General features: G+C 42.0%; 1 protein-coding gene across 5 annotated transcripts in view; it reads right to left on the reverse strand.

Annotated features, from left to right (window-relative positions):
• zgc:158766 (uncharacterized protein LOC100009641 homolog) overlaps positions 1–26,322 on the reverse strand; it is a 288,496-nt gene that overhangs the window by 2,450 nt on the left and 259,724 nt on the right. For 2 of the 5 annotated variants that reach the window (XM_048559809.2, XM_048559790.2), the window contains exons 13-23: positions 25,871–26,062; positions 21,894–22,837; positions 19,798–20,047; positions 17,228–17,317; positions 14,985–15,209; positions 10,461–10,631; positions 9,175–9,352; positions 7,246–7,362; positions 5,472–5,741; positions 3,886–4,094; positions 1,447–1,508 (exon numbers count right to left, since the gene is read on the reverse strand). In XM_048559809.2, the coding sequence (XP_048415766.1) occupies positions 1,464–1,508; positions 3,886–4,094; positions 5,472–5,741; positions 7,246–7,362; positions 9,175–9,352; positions 10,461–10,631; positions 14,985–15,209; positions 17,228–17,317; positions 19,798–20,047; positions 21,894–22,837; positions 25,871–26,062 (2,691 nt within the window). In that variant the 3' untranslated portion in view covers positions 1,447–1,463. The remainder of the gene's footprint in view (positions 1–1,446; positions 1,509–3,885; positions 4,095–5,471; positions 5,742–7,245; positions 7,363–9,174; positions 9,353–10,460; positions 10,632–14,984; positions 15,210–17,227; positions 17,318–19,797; positions 20,048–21,893; positions 22,838–25,870; positions 26,063–26,322) is intronic. The other 3 variants (XM_048559817.2, XM_048559800.2, XM_048559826.1) reach the window with 3 other exon arrangements.

Raw genomic sequence — 26,322 nt, forward strand, 5'->3', positions numbered from 1 at the left:
GTTAGGTATGGGTGACGGGAAGGAAAATCTAACGTAAAATCAACAAAAAATTCAGTTAACACAGATGAAAGGTACATAAGGGGTTAATCAAACTCTGATTGTACATCATCATCAGATACTCTTAGATAAAGAGCAATTTATCATGGAAACAAACCTCTGAGCAAGCAGTTGTAGAAATAAATAATTCTAACATATTCCAGACTACACCTTGACTCTCACTGAGAAATTAAAAATTGCAGCTGTTGGAATTTGGAACAATAAGAATGGATTCAATAAATCTGACAAAAAAAGAACATGGAAAGGTTTGGTAATTGAGAGGCAACAAACATCTTGTGAAAGTGCCAGTAAGATGGAAATCACCTGAGTTGGACAATTTTATTGCAAGCATAGATTAAAACAACAAATATATAAAAATATTTTTAACCTAGTAAAGGGGCACAATGTTTCTTTAACAAACACAGAGAAACTCAGCAAGTCTGGCAGCATCTGTGCAGAGAGGAAACAGGGTTAACGTTTCCAGTCTGATAATGGCCCTTCTTCAGAATGCCAACTGATATGTTGCATCTCAGCCAGTTCTTTAATTATACAATTTATCCCACTCTCCAGCTCCTTCCATAGTCCTAAAATGTTTTATCAGGTATAACCCAATTCTTTTTGAAAGCTTTCATTCAGTGCATTCCAGTTTTCACTAACCTATTGCGCTTAAGAAAATTCCTTGTTTCACCTGTGGACTTGTCAATTATTTTAAATGTGGCACATGTTCTGGTTAGTGATTTGCCTGCCTCCAAAAACTGTTTTTCCTTGTTCATGAATCTAAACTCCCAATGTAGGTGAACACCTCTTTTCTCTTTGCTTTCTTTACTCTAAGAATCAGAATTTCAGATTCTCAGACAATTCAGACTCCACATTCTTTCTACTTTTCTTGTCAATCTCAACTTCAAGGTCCCAATGTGGTTTCCAAAGTGTTTTATTCAGAATAGAACATAATATTTCGAATGAAACTCACTCAAATAATTAATGCAATCATTTATAAAGCTTTTGAGTAACTTCTTTGCTTCTTTTATATTTACCAACTGAATCTGACAACTTCAGACATGGTCGTATTCTTAAATCTAAATTAGTGAAGGTTTCTTTGTATATTTATATCAGTAAATTTTTTTAAAAATGATGCTGCTAGATAAAGATAGCTGTATCAAAAGGAAGATAATTTCATATTATACCAGGGAGCCCATTCATCTGTACAGAAAAAAATACTGTTAATAGTTAATAGCTACCAACCACAATAAAGCAGCATGATTAATCGCACCATTCAAAACATGCTAATCACCTCTTGTTATTCTCCCTGTTAAGGATTATTGTTTAGTTAATCACCACTAATCCCTGTTTAAAATTATTAGTCTGATTAATCCTTCAAGAGGTTTTAATTTATAAAGACTAGTTACTTACTGAACTATCTCTGCAATTCAAACCAGTGTTGACAGGCCAATTGTTACATGTGAGGGATTACTCTGCCAAGACAGTGAAGGAAAGGAACCAAATTAAAATTGCTACCTAGTAGGCGATCAGAGCAAACACTTGCCCCACTGATGGGATTGAGCGGAACAACGTAGCGCAACATCCAACAGTGTGTGTGTTCTTCAATTTAAATACATGTATTCCTGCTCACGGTATGGTGGACACAGTGGATCATTCGTTACTAATGCTGCCTCAATGCACCAGGGACTGAGGTCTGATTCCAGCCTTGTTTGACTGTCTGTATGGAGCGCGAATGTTCTCCCCATGTCTCTGGTTTCCTCCCACAGTCCGAAGACGTACACGTGAGGTGGAACAAATTTTCCTGTGGTGTGCAGGAATGCACAGCCGTTGTTAAATGTGAGGTTACACGGATGGAGTGGGTCTAGGGGGTATGCTCTTTGGAGAGTCAGTGCACACTTGGTAGGCTGAATAGCCTTTTTCCGCACTACAGGGATTCCAGGTGTGAGAACAGGCACGCAACCAGGATCTGGGATAAAGTGATCAAATGGAGAAGAGTACCTTTGTGATTTTTGCTTGTGTCCAACGACACATCCAAAATCAAAAAAAATTAAAAGAAGTGGCTTTTGAAAAGGTAGACGAAGAGGAAAAGATTGAGAAAGAGCGTTTAGTCATGGATAAAATGGAAGAGAAGGGAAACAAGGAATGGGAACAGATTGTAACAGTAAGGAAGGGGGAGGGGAGCAAAGGATGAAGTCTAAGGAAAGGGGTAAACACGAGAAAAGGAGGAACAGGCAGAACAAGGTTAAAAGGGAAAGAGACACAGAGAATGAGACAAAGAGGAGGAAAAATGAGGATGAAGATAAGAAAGAAGAAAATACACTTCAGAGCAAGATCTTTCGACCAGTGGTGTCTCCAGTCTGTCACGGCCTGAAGAGTTGGTGGAGAGCACATGACCTCTGACCATTTAAGTCTTACAGCCATTTAATGCTTCAAGGGGCATAAACTGGCTGGAGATAGGGCTTCTGTCCTTCAATCACTAATGTACATTGGAAATTGTACTGTAGAGCTTGTTTACTTAAGTTGACTTTACACTCATCTACCACTTGATGGATTTGGGAATAAACTAAAGGAATCCATTGTTTGAACAGCACATGTTGTTCAGATTCTGGATAGTTCTTACGAAATATCTTAATGTTTCTCCACACAAATATCATACTTAGTAGTCTAATGGCAGCAGTGCTAAGACTGTTACTACAAGCAGCACCAAGATTCGAAGCTCTGGAGTGCAAGATCAGCTAAGTATGATAAGGCACAGCATTCCACAGCATGGAGGACAGGTGAGGCCCAGGAAGGTGGGGACAGAGGTCTGATCATCTTGATGGAGAATTTAGGGAGGGACGGAGCACACATGGGAGGTATAACTTGATGGGGAGAATGCCTGAAGTTGAATGAGCCCCTTGAGTGAAGTGCCCCCGCTTCCCTGTCCAAGGCATGAGCAAAATGACCTACGGGGCTTCCCTCAGTGCTCTTGGATGCCTTGGATCAGCCTCAAAACTGGCCGCATTAGTGACCTAACTGGGTCAGGACTGAATGGATTTCCTGAGGCCTTGACATTCCCCATGAAACATTCCGGACAGGTTGAGGGGATGGAGGGTGTTTGAGGGGGAGTGGCAGGAAGGCCACCTTACAGACCCATCAGGGAACAATACATTTCTGTCCTTGGTGTTTATCATCTGTCATTCAAGGTATGTGGGCTTCCCTGGCTGGGACACGATTTATTATTCATAACCAAATGCCCTTGAGAATGTGGTAATGAGCTGCTTTTCTGAATCTTAATCCCTGTAACACTGGTACACTGAAAATATTTTTGGACTGAGTTCAAAGATTGTGACCCAGTGACAGCAAAGGAATGGCAATATATTTCCAAAACAGGGTTGTGAGTGGCTTAAAACCAAAACTGGCAACTTTTGTTTTCAAACAGTGACATCAATTTCCATTTAGTTCAAAGCTGTCCCATTTTGCCAAGTCTAATAAACGTTCAGGAACTGGAGCTAAGCTTGAGTTCTGAAATTTGTTTTGCAGATAATTAGAATTAATTACAAATTGTAATTTATCCTGATCATGAAGCGGAGGAAGGAAGCACTTGCTTTCCAAAAGTCCAGTCAACAACTGAACTGTTCTGCCCAAAAGCAAAGTGGCAACGATCCTTACATAATTCCGCTAGAGTGTGTAAGGAAGGAATGCTTCCTTTGTTTTAGTTAACCTTTACTTTGAATTCCTTTCCAATGTCTTTAAATTCATCACTTCTAACATTGTGAACCATTCCAGATTCATCCAAGAACTCCACTCATTGTAGAGAGTAGAATGGTTCCGCATCAAGCCTACATAACTCAAAACACAGATACTTACTGCTGTGATGTACTGGTTCTTTATTGGCTTAGCCCTTTGCAGCCTTGGGGAAGGAGTTAGGGAAGCATAATGACAAGATGTCTGAGAGTCAGGACGTGAAGTGTCGTCAGGAAATGTCTCTGAGGAAATCTGGGACACACAGTTGAGAGTTGAGCCACTGACGCTCTCTGCTGAAGTACATTGTGAAGAGGTCTCCGAACTCTCTGTGACTGGGACAAAGAAAAAGTTGGAATCCCATTGGGTTTGATTTTTAGTCACTAGCCAAGTGCTCAAAACAATTTTCAATCACAAAAGTGAATCAGTGCAGGACATGGAGAGGTTTCAAGATGGGAACATGACATGAATATAATTTCTTTTGCAGTTGTCAGAAGTTCAATTAAATGCATTTTGTTCAGTTTCTTGTTTTGTATCACCAATTCAAAAAGCAATTGTTATACCCAACAGATCAATAAGGGGATTTTATACTGAAACACAAGATGGATTTTCCACATCACAGGAGTGACTTTACTGCAAATCTACATCCTCAGTTTCGAACATTCTGAGGTCAGCAGCAATACTATCTGAACGTAAGTCATTCTTTTCCTATTATTTTTACATTAACTACACACCTACCATAAGTCATCCAGAACTCACAGCATTCATTAATTGTACCTGAGCTGAACAATATTTAGAGAATTGCTTTGATTGACATACATGAAGAAGGCTAATCCCAATAACTGGGCTGGTTTGAATGAAGCTGAAAGTTAAACAGTTATAATGACTCAGTCTTGACAAGAAACAGACCACGTCTGACTGATGGGGCTGGGGATTCAAGGGCTTAAACAACGTGCTTCTGAGAGACAAGTTGCGGTTTAATTATTATAATGACACAGGCAGAATTAGCTTGATCCACAATTTCAAACTGAACTGTGACTGGCCTGGTTTCCTAGGTCACTAAGTGGTAGTGACAGCTACTGAGTCTAAGACTTTTTGCCACTCAGTTGCTGGATCCTACATACCAGCCTCGTTGTCTAACAATCCCCTACTCAACTATCCAGTACTGAGCCCCAAACTGTCTGAAGTCTCTGACAACCCCAACCTTTCCTATAATGCCTTCAAAATCCTACGTACATGCCCCTCTCCCACCGTCTCCAATCTCCCTGACTTCAAAATAACTCACCTTCCCAAACCTCAAATCTGTCAGCCAACTGCCCACCACTGATCATTCAAGTCTCCAATCTCATCTACAAGCCAACTCCCATTTTCACCCCAGCTCTCACCACTCTCCGGTTCCAGGCACCCCTCTGACTCAAATTGCAGTCCACAATATGGAAATCCCACATTTCTTCAAGCTAGTTTGATAATCAGCTGTTCACAACCATATGCCTAACCAATCTAATTTGTTCCCCTGCTCATTGCAGACTTTGACAATAGAGACTCCTGCTATTTTACTGAAAAGTAATAAATATTGAACAATGCAATGCAACTCCGTGATAAGTTAGACTTGACGTCTAATATCGATACATGGTCAAATTAAATGAGGACAGGATTTGATGAGATGCCAGAGGCTCAACCAAGCAGAAGATGTGAAACTTGGAAAGACTTACTCATTGATGGTTGACTTCCAGTCTCTTGCTCCACTTCGTCTTCTTCGATGCAGGTTCCAATGTCATAAGACCATTGGTTGAAAGGGGTCCAATGAGGATTGGAATGTGTTGGGCTTGAGTACATGTGAAGGTTGAGAGTTCCCAGGATGGAAGAAGATGACTGACTGCTCGAAGAGGAGGTGCTGCTGTTGGAGATGGTCGAATGGGGCCTCTTGAAGGATGTGGAGTGGTCAAATGAAGACACAGCGATGGATGCTCGCGTTCTGGATTCTAATGAGACATGAATTAGAAAATGATTTTAAAGCCAACACTGTACAGTGGAGACCATGGAACAGGTAACTTTATTTCAGCAAAAGGAAAATCATATCATAAAAATTCCACAACATATAAACACAAACATGATCAATTTAATGACGATGAATGATTGAACGCAGAGGGACAGTAGAAAGCTGCCCAACCTAAAAAGCAGCAAGTTTGGATTTTATTTTTGGACCCAAGCAAGTTTCACATTGAATGAACAATAACAAACTCAGTCCCACTGCCAATGAGTTCATATCGCCAACAGGATGGTATTCATTCTGTAAACTCACACCCAACCCAGCCATGAAGTTGAGAAGTGATTTCAAAATATGGACAGCTTTTCTGGAGTGAACACCATTTTCTCAGGTTCAGGAAATCAACAACAAGGCATCGTTTAGTTATAAGTGATCACTGGGGCAAGATATCAGGATGTATCTCCTTTAAAGGCAAATTGGTGGGAGTGTGGAATATTTCGCTAAAGTCAGTGTTTGAAACATAAATCATATCAGATTTTAAAGGGGAAATGGAGGACGATTTGAAGCAGTGGAAGAAACTGGGTTACACTGTGACTGTGTTGCACCAACAAACAGTCAGCACAGCTGTGAATTGCTGAATGGCTTCTTTCAGAGCTGAAGACCTCTTCTTTTTAATGAAAAGGACTATTTTTATTCCTTGTAACTTGGTAACCAATGAAGAACTTTACCCTGCTCATCATGAGGTCACAGTGACAACAATCTGATATTTTCACTTTGTAGCAGCTTACTCTGTTCCCTTTTTTTAAAGGAATTCATTCACAGGATGTGGGCGTTATTGATTCTGCTAGCATTTGTTGCTCATCGCATGTGCTTCATCCATCAATAGGGAGTAGTAAACCTACTCATAAATCTATCTATCTCTGCCACTGGCCATGAACAACAGTCCTGTTTTGTACAAAGGTTACCTTCTTTCCATCTGAGAGACCCCCTCTGCACCTTCCCATGGCAACACATCTGAAGTTATAAATGCAAGACCTGAGTGTTATTGGTAATATAGCAATGGCTGACCATCTGCGCTCATACTCATTATGCTGAGAGATGCTACACAAAGAAGGCTGGAGAAAGAACAAACATTTTATACCAGGCTTCATTAGGATTAGACCAAGACTCATTATCTACAGAATCTATGCTGCTCCAGTCAGAAAAGGGGCTCCCATTTAACCTCATTATAAAGCCAAAAGGTTGTGCCCAGTGAGTGGACCCAAATATCCATGCACTTGAAAATACTGTCAGAAAAGTGATGGGTTAATGGTTAAAGAGGGCATGTCAATCCAGGGAATTGAGAGGCCCTTGATATTCTCAGCAGCCAGGACTCCAAGTTTAGTTTATCACGGTCCTCAGTTCATTGCATCTTGAAGACATCAATATTACAGAAGCCTCAAGTGAGTAATTAATAACAAAGTGGATAAGCATCATCCTGGTTAATTAATTCGACTTACCTGTGCCCTTCATGATGTAGTCAATTGCCCGGTCACTAATGGCAGCTTCACTGGGCTTGATGTCCATAAAGGGCTTATTCCCTATTCCCATGGATACCATCTCCTGCATTCTCAGCTCTGCAACGAAGTGTTTACTGATCATTCATCCAGGCAGGAGATTATTCACCCTTTGAAATTTTATTCTTGGGGTAAGTTTGTTGCCATCTCACTCCTTTCCTAATATGCAAAGGACTAACCCTAACCCTAATATTTCCAAAGAACTGATCATTCGGGCTTTTGAATACTTGCACATGGCGGGGAAGCATGAGCAGAAGAGAACGTTAGCCATGAATCTTCTCATCCTACTTCTATTTCAAATGTTTTAGTGTTTCTCAAATACATCACCCAAATTGGCATTCTACATGTGAGAGGCTGGGATAGATAGTGAGCAGGCTGTTCTGCTACAGTGGTATTATAAACAAACGCAAACTAGCTTCAGCAAGTCTACAAACATGAGAAGTCTCAGAAAGGTCAGAGATTCTGGGTGATGGTCACCTGGTTAGTAGTAAAAGCCTGTTTAAACTGCTTCTCTGTAGGGGAGGGCCTAACAGATTAATTAGACAGTAGCGATAACAAGGTGTAGAGCTGGCTGAACTCAGCAGGGCAAGCAGCATCAGAGGAGCAGGAAGGCTGACGTCTCGGGCCTAGACCCTTCTTCAGAAAAGCATGAAACGTCTAGGTCCAAAATGTCAGCCTTCCTGCTCTTCTGATGCTGCTTGCCCTGCAGTGATCATCCAGCTCCACACCTTGTTATCTCAGATTCTCCAGCATCTGCAGTTCCTGCTATCTCTTAATTAGACAGTATCCTGACTGCTGTGATCAGATGACTCCAGATCAGAAATTGAAGTCAGCCACCTCCTGGGACGTATAGCTCAGTACCATAACATGGGCTCACTTATTCCACTGAGCAATCAGCAGGCACTGTAATGGCATTCTGAATGCTCTCTATCAGTCTTGTTGATAGTACTCATTGTTTCTTTTGTAGAAACTAATATGAAAATTGGAGACCATTGGCATCAATCAGGTCACAAAGGCGTTTTAAAGAAAGCCTGGACTGGGTAAGTCACCAACCATCCTATTTCAGCCAGGCTGAAGTAGAGTCTAAAATGATTGGGGTGTCTTGGAAATAATTGATCTCCGTCACCAGATTGTTCAGAAGCGCTCCCACGGGCTCTACAAGAAACTGTTCCAGCCTCTCATGCACCCACGGTGCTCTGTCTCCTGAGAGATCCTTCCAGAAGTGTTGTACCCTCAGGTACATGCAAGCTAGAGAGAATGTGAATCCACGCGCTGTACTGTCTTGGCGAGGCTGGCATCTACTTCCTGTCCACAATTAAGAACAATAGATGGAAGGCATGGTAATGAAAAAGATCATTATCATTAAAGCGGCAGTCAAAATAACCTCAGACTGCTGCCGGCAGGGAGGGACCTAAGTGGCTCTTTCCATTTTTCACCACAAACCAATTGGACATAAGGAACATAGGATGTGGCAGGTAAGAAAAGGCAAATGTCCATGCAATTTGCCAAACTGATTGGCACATGGTAGAATAATTTTGGAGATGCCACTCATGAAATCAATCATGAGAAATTAGTCTTCACAAACTCAGGTGCAGGAGAGAAACTTCAGCAATGGAAAGATTTGGAAACTATAGTTTCAGTGCCCTGCTTCTCCCCAGCATTATGTTATCAATTACCCACATGCAGTATTTTAATAAATTCTGATAGGAATCTAATTTGCATTTGAATGCATCAGTATTAACCACTTTCTCTACGAAGGCTGATTCGTATATTTACATGGTTAACTGTAGAATATGTTTTACAATGTCCTCCAGGAAACCTCATGCAAAAAAATCTCTTTTCAACCTCCACAACAACAAAAATCTGACATACCTCGGTTTCTCAGAGCTTGTCGCCACAGGATTTTTCCTATAACATTGGTCCAGGTTAATTTGACCTCGGAAGAGCTGGCCTGAAAGATATATGTGTCTTGAGATTTCCTCCTTCTGAACCAGATCTCAAAACGCAGCCCACTATCCCCAACGTTCTCAGTCATTCCAATTTCTGCAGTCTGAAATCAATGAGTAGAGAAAATCTCTTACTCCATTTGTTGGTTAAAACATAGTTAAGCAATTCTGATTTTGCAAAAGAAAATTGAACTAGTGGACTCAGATTAAAATTTATTTTGCTTTACATCATTCTGCATTCACTGATTTACATTGTCTCTTAGTCCAACAGTACCTCAATATTAAAACATTCATTCTTGTATTGAAATCTCCCCATGCCTTTTTCCTTGAGTCATTAAGAGGTCGAGGGTGTCACTGGCCAGGCAGCATTTATTGCCCATCCCTAATTGCCCAGGGGACAACTGATAGTCAACCACATCGCTGTGGGTCTGAAATCACATGTAGGCCAGACCAGGGAAGGATGACAGGTTCCTTCCTAAAGGACATTAGTGAACCAAATGGGTTTTTCCTCAACAATCGACAATGGATTCATGCTCATCATTAAATTCTTAATTCCAGGATTTTTAAAAATTGAATTCAAATTGCACCATCTGCCGTGGCAGGATTTGACTTCAGGTCCCTAGAATGTTATCTGGGTCTCTGAATTAACACCCAGCAATAATACCACTAGGCCATCACTGCGCAACCCCACCGCCGCACACACCACCCCCCCACCCCCATCTCCATCTCCATCCCACTTTTATAATCTCATTCGGTCGTACAAAGCTTCAGGGATTCCTGCAAATTTGACCCCTTTGCATACTGTTGATTTCCAACTTGTCTTATTTGTCAACAGTGCCTTCAGCCATGTAGATGCTAAAATTAAAAGTTCTTTCCCGAACTCTCTCCAGCCTTTCTCTTCGCCGTTAAAACATTGCTTGAAATATATGACTTTAACCAAGGTGCTGCTCACCTGTGTTAAAATCTGCTGAGGTGAGTCAGTGTCAATTTCTGATTGCTAACAGTTCCATGAAGTGAGATAACAAGGTGTAGAGCTGGATGAACACAGCAGGTCAAGCAGCATCAGAGGAGCAGGAGAGCTGACATTTTGGGCTTAGACCCTTCTTGTTTTGGGACAATTTACAGCATTAAGCATGCTACATAAATTCAAATTGTTTCTATGCTCATCTAAGTCCACAGCACTTCAAAAATAAAGAAGATTTTTTCCATCACCTTAAACGATTGCTTGTAAACATAGACATCATATCCTCCTTCAATCTTTTTTGTTTTGCTGAAGAGAATAAGGTCCTCAAACAGGAAGATATGCCTGAGATACTTCTTGCGCCCACACCAAACAATAAATTCTTCTTGACACATAAGCTGTCCTTGCTCTTTGAGATTCACCTAGAGAGGAAGTAATCCAAGATTCAGTTTGCATAATGTGTCTTTTAGATGAGATGTTAAATCGAGGTCCTTACCAGCCCTCTTGTGTAGATACAAATAATTCAATAGCACTATTCACAAGTAGAAGAGGGAGAACTCCTAATGGTTTTATCAATGTTTATCCCTCAACAGACACCACCAAGCCTGATTTTCCAATCATTATCTCACAATTTACGGAACAGCGCTATGTATAAATTAGCTGTTGCATTTCATACATGATAACAGTGACTACATTTCAAAATACATTTCAAAAATGCTTCAGGAGCTATTTAATGCTTTGGGGCTGCACAGGGTCTTTCCTTTCTTTCACAAAATACATAGCTGCACTCCTAAAAAGATATTGATGGTAGGAAGCACATTGAAATATCACAACATACATGGTTCTATAAATATTAATCCTTTAATGATTACAGCAGGGTTCTTCAGGCATTAGTAATTGTATTCACAAGAGGAGGGCAATATATTAGCGAGGAACTGAAATGATTGTTGAGTTGAAAGCAGCAAAAAGCATATTACAAACAGTTAATTCAGAAGTTTCAAGTTAAATAATATTACATAGAACAAACAAAGCAGAAATAACTGTCTAGGTCTATGTCAAGATTCATGTTCCATATGACTCTCATCTCATCTAACTCTGTCAGCATTCATTCTTATTTGTTTATCCCTCATGACTTTATCGAGCTGTTGAGGTTGGTTGGCTCGCCAAGCTACTTTGTTGTTCCACAGACGTTTCGTTACCGTGCTGGGTAACATCATCAGTGCATCCTCCGATGAAATGTTGGTGTGTATTGCCGCCTGGTTTTTAAACTCTGGAGTCCGTTGAGATGGATTGCCTCACTTCTGGGTTTCCTCCGTAGTGGACTGTATATGGGGTTGAGTTCAATGTGTTTATTAATAGCCTGCTTCGTGGAGTGCCCTGCTTCCAGGAATTCTTGTGCCTGTCTCTGCCTAGCCTGTCCCAGAATCCTGGTGTTGCCCCAGTTGAAGTGGTTGTTCTCCTTATCCATGTGGGTTGAGATGAGTGAGTATTGGTCGTATCTTTTTGTGGCCAGTTTGGAGTTCAAGTACTCTTGTTATTAGTTTCCTTCCTGTTTGTCCGATGTAATGTCCTTCGCAGTCTCTGCAGGGGATCTTGTAGCTGACATTGGTCCTGTCCATGGCGGAGAGTGGGTCTTTAGTTCGGGTGAGCAGTTGTCGGAGGGTTGACGTGGTCTTGTGTGCCAGTCTGATGCCCAGTGGTCGTAGGAGTTTTGTGGTGATTTCCGATGTGTTCCTGATGTAGGTAGTGTGATTGTTTCGGGGCATGTAGTCTCTTTCTGATGCTGTTCGTGTAGGCATCTTCTGACCCAATTCTTTGAATATCCATTATCCTTGAAAACCTGGAAGAGGTATTCTTCTTCCTCTTGGCGTAGTCCCATGTTGCTGCAGTGTGTCGTTGCCCTTTTAAATAGTGTTCGCATGCAGCTTCGTTTGTGGGCATGGACAAGGAGAGCCATCACTTCGACTGGGACAATACCAAAATCCTGGGACAAGCTAGGCAGAGACAGGGACAAGAATTCCTAGAAGCATGGCACTCCACAAAGCAAGCTATTAATAAACACACAGAACTTGACCCTGTATACATTCCAATTTGAAGGAAACCCTGAAGGGAGGAAATCCATCTCAACGGACCCCAGAGTTTAAAAACCAGATAGGAAAATGCACCGACGCTTCATCACAGGCTGCACTGAGGATTTTACCAAGCATGGTAACGAGACGTCTGCAAAACATGAAACCAGCCTGGCGAGCCAAACAACCTCAACACCCACAACCCGAGCTACAAACATACTCCACAAAATCTTAGACTTTATCTAGCTCCCCTTTTAAAGCCTCTGCATTGTTCACCTCTTCTACTCCTTGTGGTCATCATTACAGTGAAATACAAAAGGGAGCTAGGGGAAGAACATATCTTCCATAGCTTTCAAATTAAAAAGTGTATGATTCACAATAATTAGTGGCAGACTGGAAGATAGGACAAAAATACAACAAAGAATGACTAAAATAAGGAGGGAAATTAGTGTATGAAAAAATACGAGGCAGAAATATGTAAACAACGATGAAGAGTTGATGTGGTTTGTTTTTGGGTAAAACTCCACTGCCATATTCTGAATGTTTCCCTATATATTAGCCCATCTACATATACCACAAAGACTGGCTTTGTGTTGAGACAGATGTTTATTAACAACTGCAATTATTTATACAGGTTTTAGTTATTTTAGTTATAAGATACCTATACTAGTTCTATGCGTACTTATGTCACAGCTACATTACATGACTGTCACACTACAAATGGCTAACTGACTGATTACAGACTCCATTGCAGTGTTACTATTGATGGTGAAGTGAGGGCCTTTAATACGGTACATTATTTGATATTATACCATCTCCGCCTTGAAGGTGCTCTGTCTTTCTAGGATCTGTGCAATAATTCCAACGAGAGTTTCTGCAAGTGGTTAAAAAGGGAATGAATTAGTAAAGTGAGCACTGGTCTCTACAGAGTGAATATGGGGCATCACACCTTAGCCTCAGAAGGACTGCAGGCTAGGGCTGCAAGTATGATACCTAGACTTTGAGTGTTACATTGAGGAAAGATGACACAAACTAAGATTGAATTCCCTGGAAATTAGAAGATTTTGGGGCAATTTAGTCAAAGTTTTCAAGATATTAAGTGGAACAGATGGCATAGATACAGATATATTACATCTATTGGTTGAAGTGTTGAATGAGACGACATAGCCATAAATGTAGCCTTTTAGAAATGCAATTAGGAAACACTTCAGGTACAAGAAATGGAAACATATAACACTCTTTTCTACAAACAGCAATGAAGTTAGACCAATTAATAGATTTTACAGTTAAGATCAATGTAATCAAAGGTATTAAGGGACATGGAATTAAAGATAGGTATATGAAAATTGGTCACAAGGTGCCAGCAATCTCATTGAATGGCAAATAGATTTTTCAGGAATAATGCCTTAGTCCTGTTCCTGTAACAATGATTTCAGCACTGAAGCATGTGAAAAACTGACTTCTAGCCTCTGACGATCTATTAAGTATCTTTTACTCTCTTTCTCTGTAACCAATTTTTTATAAGCCAATTTGCCACTTGTTCAGCTGGACTCCAGTTGCTCTAAATTTTGACATGAGCCTAGCATGCACATACCCTGTCACAACCCTAACAATACTTTCTAACAAAAAAGTTCATACAGATTTACAGTTGAAACATTACTTACACAGTAGAGTATAAGGGTTACATACAATTATGTGTACGAGGCTTTAATTAAATGTTTCATTCCGCCTTTTGTACTATTTTGGCACCAGAATCTAGATTACCTGGTTTAAATCACAGCTCACTCTATCAGTGAACAGCAAAGTTAGGGAGAGAGGGCAGCTTGCACATTTTAGCATTCACAGATAATTATTGGAAATTAATGTGGCCAGCCACGTCATTGTAACATTTCTCTCAAATTGCAATTCAGTATGGAAACTGCAACACTGATACCATACGAAGACGAAAAAGAAGATTTTTTTCAGTAGATTGGAGTAGCTCTGTACTGTAAACCAGGAGTTGGATTTGATTTATTTGAAATCCATAGCTTGTTCCAGAGGAGCAATACAATCAAGGAATTAGAATTGACTTGACCTGCAAGGTTTTGCTTAGCTTGTATAAAATTGCTAATGTAAACCCCTGCTCTTTTTTGCTGCAAACATTCAGGGCATGTGTCAGGCTAGTAATTGGATTCTACTAGGTAGATGAGTAAAGTCCAGGCCAGCAATCAATGTTAATCATAAGTCACTGCAATTACTAGATTTACTTGTATTTTAGCGCCACATTCACGTTGCTCTGATCCATAGTACCATCAGTAAAAAGAGAGAGGCCAACTTGCAACTTCATCACATATTTTGCTTCTTCAAACATCGTGATGCTTTTTTTTAAATGTCTACTTGCTTATGTAATGTACAAAAGCACAACGACCAATTGGCAAAAAGCGAGGCCCCACATACCAAGACCAAAAGGAGGAATAAATGCTTGGTGGTTACATGTTTCATGCTGTCAGAACCAGCCTGGTGCCAGTTTATAGAATGGGACAGACAAAAGCCCAAGGGAAACAGACCCGAGTACTCATTCCATCGACAAAGATGTAGAGGATTAAAAGAGAAAGGACAAGGGGAGTGTGTTTTTCTTCAAAAGCACCAGCCAGATTCTTAAAGCAGCTTTCAAATGCCAAAATGGGATTTCCAACCATTTTGCTCAGAACTACAAAGTTTCCTTACGTCACATCCACGAATGGCATCCATGGCTAGCAAGTCATTTCCATGACGTAGCTGAAACTTAACCATTTCTTCAGCAGCTTGGAGATCAGAGAGCTCCTGTTCCTGGGTTTTGGAACACTGTTTGATCATATCCTTGAGCAGCAGTGCATACTTGCTCATCCGCTGGATGGGTTTCAGTAAGTAGGAGGCCAGGTCCATCTTATCACCCAGTGACATCTGCTTATTCTGCAGAAATATTAGACAGTCAGACAGTTATTCATAAATGGATACAGTCAATAAGAACAGCTGAATGCCATTCAGCCTCTCAAGCCTGTTCCACAAATCAATTTGATCAGCTCTGATTTGCACCATTACCATTGACTCACATTGTTTCATATTATAAAGTTACATTGAGCTGAGAGCATGCAAATAAACCATTTGATCCAACTGGCCTATGCCGATGTTTACCATCCACACAGAAAAGCTATTGACACTCTTCATGTAATCTTATTTGAATATTTCTTTTTCAGCTATTCTCAAGTAAAGCTTTCCTTTAAATAAATCCAAATGATTGCCTTGGTTAGCAAAGTTTCACATTTTGTACACTTTCTGGGTAAATAAACTTTGCTTAAATTCTCATGGGATTTATTACCGATACTATTATATTGGTGATCACTGGTTTTGGATTCCCCACAACCTATGTACTCCTGAGTATATTTATCTAAGAAAAAGCTGCCACGGACTGCTCTTTGTTTTTGCTGGGTGGTCCTCTGGGGCAACCTGATATTCTACATATCCCTGGCAGACGTTTCTGAGGGGAGGGTTCTGGCTTGATATGAAGGATGTACAGCTTAAAACAGATCAGCCTTCCTGCCAAATGATTTCAGCAAATTTGCCTTGCCTATTCAGGTTTTATTACTCAAACCTATGACAACATAAAAGACAAAATTACATTTTAAAAATGTGTTTCATCTCTCGGAATCTTCAATGCACTTTATAGTCAATGGAGTTCTATTGTCATGTCTTCCTTGACATTTAGAAAATAAGGCAACCAACTTGCACACATGAAAATCTCAAACGCTGAGGGTCAGATGTTAACCGGGGCACTGAAGAAAATCACCTTTTAGACCATAAGACCATAAGACATAGGAGTGGAAGTAAGGCCATTCGGCCCATCAAGTCCACTCTGCCATTTAAATCATGACTTATGGGCATTTCAACACCACTTCCCTGCACTCTCCCCGTAGCCCTTGATTCCTTTTGAGATTAAGAATTTGTCCATCTCTGCCTTGAAGGCATCCAACGTCCCGGCCTCCACTGCACTCTGCGGCAATGAATTCCACAGGCCCACCACTCTCTGGCTGAAGAAATGTCGTCTCATTTCAGTTTTAAATTTACCCCCTCTAATTTTAAGGCTGTGCCCACGGGTTCTAGCCTCCCCACCTAACGGAAACAACTTCCTAGCATCCACCCCTTCTAAACCATTGTTTGATTTGAGTTAGCCATGGCTCAGTTAGTAGCACATTCACCTCGGAATCATAATGGTCTGGTTCAAGTCTGACCCCAGTGCCTTATAAAAATCCAGGCTAACACTCAAATGCAAAACTGAGGGAGCATTATACTCTTGGAAGTATTGTCTACAACCGAGGGATTAAATTGATGCCTGTTTGAGTGGATATGAAAGATTCCTTGACAGGATTTTTGGCTGCGGAGTTATGTATTGCCAAAAGTTACCCCTCAATCAATATCAGAACATATATTAACTTCATTACATTGTTGTTTTGGGCAAGTGCATTGTGCCCATATTGACTGGTGCATTTCCTATAAAATGGCAGTGATTACATTTCAATGGGTACTTATTTGGCTGTAAAATGCTTTCAACATTCAGTTGTCATGCAAAGTGGTATATAAATGTAATTCTTTCAATCTTCCTTCAAAATATACTATGGTATCCTCCAATATTCAATGAGGGGCCAGAATTTAATATCAACCACGAAAGCTGCAGCTGCTAAAGTGCAACTCCCACAATGCATCGGGGTGTTAGTCTGGAATACGTGATCATGTCCCTGGAGAGGATATCAAATGAACAACACTTTGAACCTCAAACTAGAAAGAGTAGTCACTGAGAAAAAAAGGAAACATTTTTCTCAATATTATTACACATTCTAATCCAAAGTTATCACTCTTCTAAACCTCCAAGCACTTTTCTCTCCACACTGGTTGAAATTGAATTTGGCTCTTTTCAAAACACAAACACCACCTACTTTAAAGAAAGTATTTCCATAACTGGCAAGGAGAGCGTCAGACTGGGGTTTGTTCTTGCTGTACAGTGCATACATCCCGAATTGCTCTTCCTAGATGAACAAAGTAAATAAATTAAAATTGCAAACATTAGGATAAACAGGCAGTGCTGCAAGGCTCCAAATGTGTTAAATAAACACGTAGTTAAACCACATTCTCAGACTCGGAACCTGCTCATTAAACTCATCTTGAATGGAATTTGCTCGTCTCAGTAAAACTCCCAAACTATTTTAAATGCTGCTTTCAGGTACTGCAGACTCAGTGGATACTCTCGTCAAATGAGGAAGGGAGCACTTGGGTTTCACCGCAGTTCTTCAATTTTCTCAATTTTAACTACGGCAGAGTTAATAGTCAGTCAGGCATATCCATTTTATACTCAACAGTTAATGATTTTTAACAGTTGTGGAGGGGATGGAGTCACATATGACTTCATATGTGTCATGCTCCTTTCACAAATTGTCCTAATCCAAAAAGTAGACTTTGTTTGAAAACCTCCACGCTGAATAAAGAAAGTTTTCTGACTGACTTGATGGTTTCCTGGCTGAGGGAGAAGGGTGTATTGCAAAGACAGCAAACAATTTGAAAGGTTTGCCGCTCTTTTTTTTTATACAGAATCCCTACAGTGTGGAAATAGGCCCTTCGGCCCAACAAGTCGAAACCGACTCTCGGAGCATTCTCTTATAATCTACGAAATCTGTGGACACAATGGGGCAATTTAACATGGCCAATCCATCCAGCCTGCACATCTTTGGACTGTGGGAGGAAACCGGAGTACCCAGAGGAAACCCACACAGACACGGGGAGAATGTGCAAACTCCACACAGTTTTTGTTTAGAAATGTAGCTAACAAGCTTAAACAGTTCAGATGTTCCCTGATCTTGTACATTTTTCCTGTCTTCAATTTCTCTCATTTTGCCTCCTTTTGTCTTTATCATTTCCTTTGATTAACCAGTTCCTGTGTTTTTTATATATCGACTCCCTTCTGTGTGGAAACAGGCACTTCGGCCCAACAAGCCCACACAGACACCTGAATGGCAAAACGCCTTAGCAGTAACTTTGTGAAGGCATTATAAAATGGAAACAACACATTTTTCCTGCTTCTAGGCAGGAGATTTGAGTGGAAGAGGGCGGCTGGCCTGCTGCTGTTCTCCCTCCCGTTTCTTCAGGAGTCTGAATTGACCCCACACCATAGCTGGATACATTCTGAACTGGCAGGCAACGCAGTACACTTGTTCAATCAATCAGCCAGACTGTGACAGCACTATAAGCGCACAGAGGATGCAGCAGCCTTGGCATGCATGAGGCAGTGCGTGCCATATTTACAGCCTGATGCTTTTCTGCGATGCTTCTTCCCATTTGTGGGCTGGCAGATTGCTCATAGGAACTCCCAAAGGGGGCATCCTATGTCTACTGCTGACAAGCCTGAAAACACAAGGCAGGCAACAGAATGAGCTGTACGGGCTCTGAGTGCAACTGAATCAGAATGTGTGAAGCATGCTGAAGGGAAAGAAGACTGGTAAAGTGATGGGTCTCATTTTGTCTTTTGGTTTTGAGGCTGTGATTTGGGACTAAAAGAATAACATAGGTGTTTGTCACACAACACAAAGGGTATTAGAAATACCACCATAGCCATTTTGACGTAAATAAGAAGGCGTCCCTTGTGAACATCTTAAATAGACATAAACGCATAATACTTCATTAGTGATAAATCCAAAAGCTCCAAATCTCACGATGCAAAGTTTTCGGTATCTGACTATGCCTTTGGACTGAGCTGCATGATAACTACAAGCTGGTCTTCCCACGAGCTTTACAACTTTAGATGATTACATTTACGCTTCTCAAAACCACACAGATTGTTACCTTCACACCATCTCATCTGCAGTTTATTAAAATCTTATTGTGGAGTCCACATTCACACTTCCTGGTTCCCATGATATCCTGTCAGAAAACAATGAAATTCATCCACCTTGGTCTTTCTTGCTGCCTTAGGCCAGGTTTTGCTCTGGCACCAACTGCACGAAGGAAGCCTCCTACAACCTCAAGTTAAAACTGGATCGCAGCAATCAGGGTGGGGGTTTCACATTTTCTTGAGGTCTCTCCTGCCTCGGGAGGGTGGCTTTCTGGCTGCCAGAAGCTGAACAGTTAAACTAGTGAGGCAGAGGAATGCTTTGCCAGTCTAGCGGTTTCTGCCCAATCACCATTTTAATGACCTTATCTCCATTGTTTCCAATAGAAGAATTGGGCTAAACTTGGACGTTGTGTTTTAGTTGATGGACGATAGATGGGGCTTCATAACTTTGCTTTTAGTGCATTGGACTTTGTGATGAACAAAGTGGTACAAGAGATTGAAAAAGGGCCTATCCCAGGGTTTGTTGACATACATTGCACAAAAGAATAAAGTTCTGTTGACATGCCCTCAATACACTTGATTTTCTGATCAGTAGCACAGGACAAATGTTCCTCTCTGTGTGTTTCATATTTCAAACTAACTCCAAACAAAAACATTGCTTAGTAAGAATGGATGGGGACTTACATGCTTGAGGAAGCAGTGACTGACTTGAAGGGGACCGTTGGTGCAGTTCTCGAGTTCCTTCAGAAAGTACTGGCGATGAAAATCATAGAGCTTCTCCAGGTTCCCAAATATGATAGTGCGCTTTCCACGCAGATCCTGGGGCAGGTCCAGTCTCTCCATCTCTGGAAAGTAATGGTCTATGATATATCCAAGGGATTTGACATACTCCCTTTCTGTGCTGATCATTTCATCCATTATATGCTGCAGCTTACTGTGGTGAAATAAAGGAGGACACACAGTTTGAATATCTTTTAGCTGTGTGAATAGAAGCACGAATTCTCTTGAACTCATCCATTGTATTTCATCCTATGACTTAGTAGATCTTTCCTGCTAAGCTTTGAAAGTTGAATGGGGTTACAAATCCTATGAACTGACTCTTGATACATAGGCTGCATCATTTGTGAGACAGTTTCAGTTCTTTTTCAAGTACACAGAATGTATAGCACAGCAACAGGTCATTGAGCCAAACAAATCTGTAAACTATTTATACTCAATGCTCTCCCTTTGCACCCTTCCTCATCTAACCATGTTAGCATAAATACTTATCTCTTTCTCATGTAAATGCTTATAGAGATTCACTTTACATATATCTTTGATATTTGCCTTCCTGATAGTAACAAATTGCACAGTGTAACTACTCCCTTGGTAAAGAAACTGAATATATTTGAATCCCTCCATGGAATACACTGCCATCATGATAACTTATTAAGTTATGACTTCCAAGATTATTTAACTGGGTAACCACCATCAAAAAAATCACAGTTGAGCTGACGTGGATCTCAATTACTCTCGAGCTAAGTATAATTTTGTCAAATCAATCAACTTTCATACTGACATGACTGCTTTGTTGCTAATGCAGGATGTCTAACAGAAAGTTGAAATCCTACATTCTGTCTAAAAACATGTAGCTCCAATTTTTATACTCTTCCAACTGAGAGATTGTGAAATAAGATATCCACCATGAAAAATTAATGTCACCAGTCTAAAAAATTAATATCCGAAATAAGGATGCAACTTCTGGAGGGAATTTTATAAGCTTGGAATCTGAAGTACTGCAAAGCATTAATTTGAATTCTTAAAATATATCCTTACATCCGCACCAACTGGTTCAATGATCTAGTCAGTGCATCCCAAGGGTGAAAGATTCAGACTGAATTTCAGTGATTGGCAGAGAGACATTAGCACAAAATGAAGATTTCGTTTCTCTGCCATCTGGAAATCTATTTATCATTCTCTCCAAAAGGATGTGGGTGTTGAGGTCATACAGTCATAGAGCCATAGAGTTGTACTACTGGGAAACCGAACCTTCAGTCCAACTTGTCCATGCTGACCAGATATCCTAAACCAATCTAGTCCTATTTGCCAGCATTTGACTCATATCCCTCTAGGACCTTTCTATTCATTTACCCATCCAGATGCCTTTTAAATGTTGTAATGGTACTAGCCTCCACCACTTCCTCTGGCAGCCCATTCCATACATGCACCACTCTCTGCATAAAAAAGTTGCCCTTAGGTCTCCTTTATATATTTCCTCTCTCCCCTTAAAGCTATGCCCTCTAGCTTTGGACTCCCCCACACTATCCCTGCTCCCCACGATTTTATAAACCTCTATAAGGTCATCCCTCAACCTCAGACTCTCCAAAGAAAATAGCCCTGGCCTATTCTGCCTCTCCCCATTGTACATACTTCCAACCCTGGCAAAATCTTTGTCAATCTTTTCTGCTCCCTTTCATATTTAACAACTTCCTTCCTAAAGCAGGGAGACCAGAATTGAATGCCGTATTCCAATAGGGGCCTCGCCAAGGTCCTGCCCAACTGCAACCTGAAGAAGGCCGCAATAAAAAGATTTTTAATTGGGTAAAGTCACCAAGGAGGAGTGGTGGTTAAATCCAACTGAGAAAGAAAACAGCGATGATCAAAATGAACAGCACAACAGGCTGGGGGCATCGAATGACCTATCGCTAGTTTAGGTTGATAATGCAGAGCCTTCTCTGAGTTAAAGCTGGAAATATTTCCAATTATTGCATCAAAGTTCTGATAACTAATAAAATCATTACCTCCCAGTTCGCTTAGCTTCTTCTGCATGTGGATGGAGCATCCTGGAAGATATCGGTAAGCTGCGGGTCCTGGTCAACACCGGGCTTTTTAGCTCTGATCTGAAAACCCGATTTTTGTCAGCCACTACATTACTGACCACCTCCAAGCCTTTGATGTAAACTCCGGTGTTGCCGTGCCTGCCAGCTTCAACGTGGCTACTCTCCCGCTGCCACAACTCAAAGCTCTGGGCCTTCTTCATGATCTTTTTCAACGGCTGCTTTTTGTGCCGAGGTGCCAGCGAGCAGGCAGGCTCCGAGTGGCAGGATGCAGCAGACGAACTCACGGCGCAGTTGTCGAGATCTTTGTAGAAGATGCTGCCGCCGCATAGCCTGCCACCAGCTGGAATTGAGGATAGAGAGGTCGTGCTGAACCTAGACGATGCGTCGACACTTTGGCGGGACTCTTCATAATGTGACGGAGCAGGGCATTCTGATGCCACAAAAACCTGATCGTGTTCCTGATGATGCACTGACTCATCAGGCCATGTGCCATTCTCCATATTCTCTGTGGCTCTTTGAGACAAAGAGTCTCCAAGCTCATCAGATCCTTCCGTGTCAAACTCACCGCTGGTCCGGGGACCGTCATCCTCAGAGTCTACTTTAGTGGCCAAGTTGTTGCTGTGGCCCTCATGGATTCTGATAGCCGTGGCCAAGACCTCTTCCAAAAGATGCCTTGTTTGTTGGCACTTCACCCACTGGATGTTCCACTGTTTCAATTCTCTAGCGCTGCCGAGGCTAAGGACCATCTCGTTCATCTCCTGGAAATTTTCTGCATTGAACTTGATAGCATCCTGGTGGTATCTTTCCAAGCTCTGAATCACAGCTGTGGTACAGTCTAAGGTGCTTTGCTCGTCCACTTTCAACTGCCTTAGATAATCATTGCAGTGCAAAACCCACTGGTCAGCCTAATAATGAAAGCAGAAAAGATCACAATAAATAAGAAATGAAACTATATTTTCATTTTAGTGACAGTCGCCATTTCAGGATCAATCAATCCAAATCAATTTATTTCTTTAAGAAATCACACAACTTTTTTTAAAAGTCAGAAAAAAAATTCAATCAGTAAAACAGATAGAAAAGTACTTCAAGTAAAGGAATTCTCTCACCTCACGGCAAATTTGTATAGAAAATGTATAGGGTTTAATATACACATGTAGAAGTCTGTAGACAATAAGAAACCAAAGGAGCAAACAGGACTTATAGAATCCCTAGAGTGTGGAAGCAGGCCATTTGAACCATCAAGTCACACTGACCCTCAGAAGGGAATCCCATCCAGACCTACGCCTATCCCATCTTTGTAACCCTGCATTTCTCTGGCTAATCCACCTAACCTGCGAGTCTTTGGACAGTGGGATGAAACTGGAGCACCTGGAGGAAACCCAAACAGACACAGGGATAATGTGCAAACTCCACACAGACAGTTGCCTGAGGGTGGAACTGAACCCAGATCACTGGCACTGGGAGGCAGCAGTGCTAACCACTGGGTCACTGACCATACCACCCAACTGGAAAACATTTCAACAAAACACATTCATGTCTGACAGACTCTTCAACAGATGCAAAAGTTTTGCGAAATACAACAAGATCACAAAATATTTTTGGGATTTAAGTGGACTGTAACTGGCACATCTATAATAGAAACAGATTAACTTTTCAGGGCTGATTCCCAACTGATGAATTGTCAGCAGAGTTTTAGCACAAGGTCAACAATGGGACCTACACAACTGGGCACCCGCATGGGCCCCAGCTATGCCTGCCTCTTTTGTAGGTTACGTGGAGGGCACCCGCATGGGCCCCAGCTATGCCTGCCTCTTTGTAGGTTACGTGGAGGGCACCCGCATGGGCCCCAGCTATGCCTGCCTCTTTGTAGGTTACGTGGAGGGCACCCGCATGGGCCCCAGCTATGCCTGCCTCTTTGTAGGTTACGTGGAACAGTCCCTCTTCCGCACCTACACAGGCCCCAAACCCCACCTCTTCCTCCGGTACATTGATGACAGTATCGGCGCCGCCTCTTGCTCCCCAGAGGAGCTCGAACAGTTCATCCACTTCACCAACATCTTCCACCCCAACCTTCAGTTCACCTGGGCCATCTCCAGCACATCCCTCACCTTCCTGGACCTCTCAGTCTCCATCTCAGGCAACCAGCTTGTAACTGATGTCCATTTCAAGCCCACCAACTCCCACAGCTACCTAGAATACACCTCCTCCCACCCACCCTCCTGCAGAAATTCCATTCCCTATTCCCAATTCCTCCACCTCCGCCGCATCTGCTCCCACGATAAGACATTCCACTCCCGCACATCCCAGATGTCCAAGTTCTTCAAGGACCGCAACTTTCCCCCCACAGTGATCGAGAACGTCCTTGACCGCGTCTCCCGTATTTCCCGCAACACATCCCTCGCACCCCGCCCCCGCCACAACCGCCCTAAGAGGATCCCCCTCGTTCTCACACACCACCCTACCAACCTCCAGATACAACGCATCATCCTCCGACACTTCCACCATTTACAATCCGACCCCACCACCCAAGACATTTTTCCATCCCCACCCCTGTCTGCTTTCCGGAGAGACCACTCTCTCCGTGACTCCCTTGTTCGCTCCACACTGCCCTCCAACCCCACCACACCCGGCACCTTCCCCTGCAACCACAGGAAATGCTACACTTGTCCCCACACCTCCTCCCTCACCCCTATCCCAGGCCCCAAGATGACATTCCACATTAAGCAGAGGTTCACCTGCACATCTGCCAATGTGGTATACTGCATCCACTGTACCCGGTGTGGCTTCCTCTACATTGGGGAAACCAAGCGGAGGCTTGGAGACCGCTTTGCAGAACACCTCCGCTCAGTTCGCAACAAATAACTGCACCTCCCAGTCGCAAACCATTTCCACTCCCCCTCCCATTCTCTAGGTGACATGTCCATCATGGGCCTCCTGCACTGCCACAATGATGCCAACCCGAAGTTGCAGGAACAGCAACTCATATTCTGCTTGGGAACCCTGCAGCCTAATGGTATCAATGTGGACTTCACCAGTTTCAAAATCTCCCCTTCCCCTACTACATCCCTAAACCAGCCCAGTTCGTCCCCTCCCCCCACTGCACCACACAACTAGCCCAGCTCTTCCCCCCCACCCACTGCATCCCAAAACCAGTCCAACCTGTCTCTGCCTCCCTAACCGGTTCTTCCTCTCACCCATCCCTTCCTCCCACCCCAAGCCGCACCCCCATCTACCTACTAACCTCATCCCACCTCCTTGACCTGTCCGTCTTCCCTGGACTGACCTATCCCCTCCCTACCTCCCCACCTATACTCTCTCCACCTATCTTCTTTACTCTCCATCTTCGGTCCGCCTCCCCCTCTCTCCCTATTTATTCCAGTTCCCTCTCCCCATCCCCCTCTCTGATGAAGGGTCCTGGCCCGAAACGTCAGCTTTTGTGCTCCTGAGATGCTGCTTGGCCTGCTGTGTTCATCCAGCCTCACATTTTATTATCTTGGACCTACACAACTGTTGTGTACAGGTTGTTCTGCTATAAAAGCATGTTTCTTTGATGCGAATCAGCTGTAATGAGACTGATGAATACCAGACGCTGCTTGAATAATGCAAACTTTTTGCTGTACAGGTATAGCAATTTCCCTATAATGCGATTTTCTATGGCAATTTCCTATAGCGCATTCTAGGTGAACTACCTGTGGTCAAAACCTTATGTTAACCCTTATATTTAATGGAGGTAACATCCAACTTCACGCTGCGACTCAAAATTCCCAATATTCAAAATATTGTCAGATTTTACAATGTTTTTTTCTGTTTTGTTTAACAAAGGTCTTACATACAATTAATTAATAGAAAAAGTCCCAATAACATAAACTGCAACACAGTCAACAAAACAGAGAGCAAATCAGTGGTGTCAGATAAAAGCTGCACTACATGCCACTTACTGTCTCATAAAATTCATGCAAATTCACTATGTTGTCCAAATCTGTCCTCCACTTTTCCAGCCTGTTGATGAAGTTACTCAAAAACTGCTTGAAATCCTCGATTTTTTCACCCAAGTATCGCAGCTCTTTGTGTGTTTGACCGTTTAGATGGCCAGCATCCTTGATCAATTGCATGCCCCTTTTGTATTGTTGCTGTAAAACAAAATCACAGTTAAACTCTGCACTCAATTATGATCTACCTTGTCTGTCTCATAGTTCAAATGACATCATAATAAATCTCTGATCTTTTACAGAAAAAAAAGTCCATTTCACTGTTACATTCACTGTCATTATATGTACATATATGTTTTACTGTTGTTTAATTGCTTGTGCATTTGATCTTTTTATTACTAAGTGGGAGATGTCAACAGTTACCTTTTGAAACAGTGGTGCTCTTAATATAGCCGTGACCA

The sequence above is a fragment of the Stegostoma tigrinum genome, chromosome 2 (assembly GCF_030684315.1).
Source record: "Stegostoma tigrinum isolate sSteTig4 chromosome 2, sSteTig4.hap1, whole genome shotgun sequence".
Lineage (NCBI taxonomy): Eukaryota > Metazoa > Chordata > Chondrichthyes > Orectolobiformes > Stegostomatidae > Stegostoma > Stegostoma tigrinum.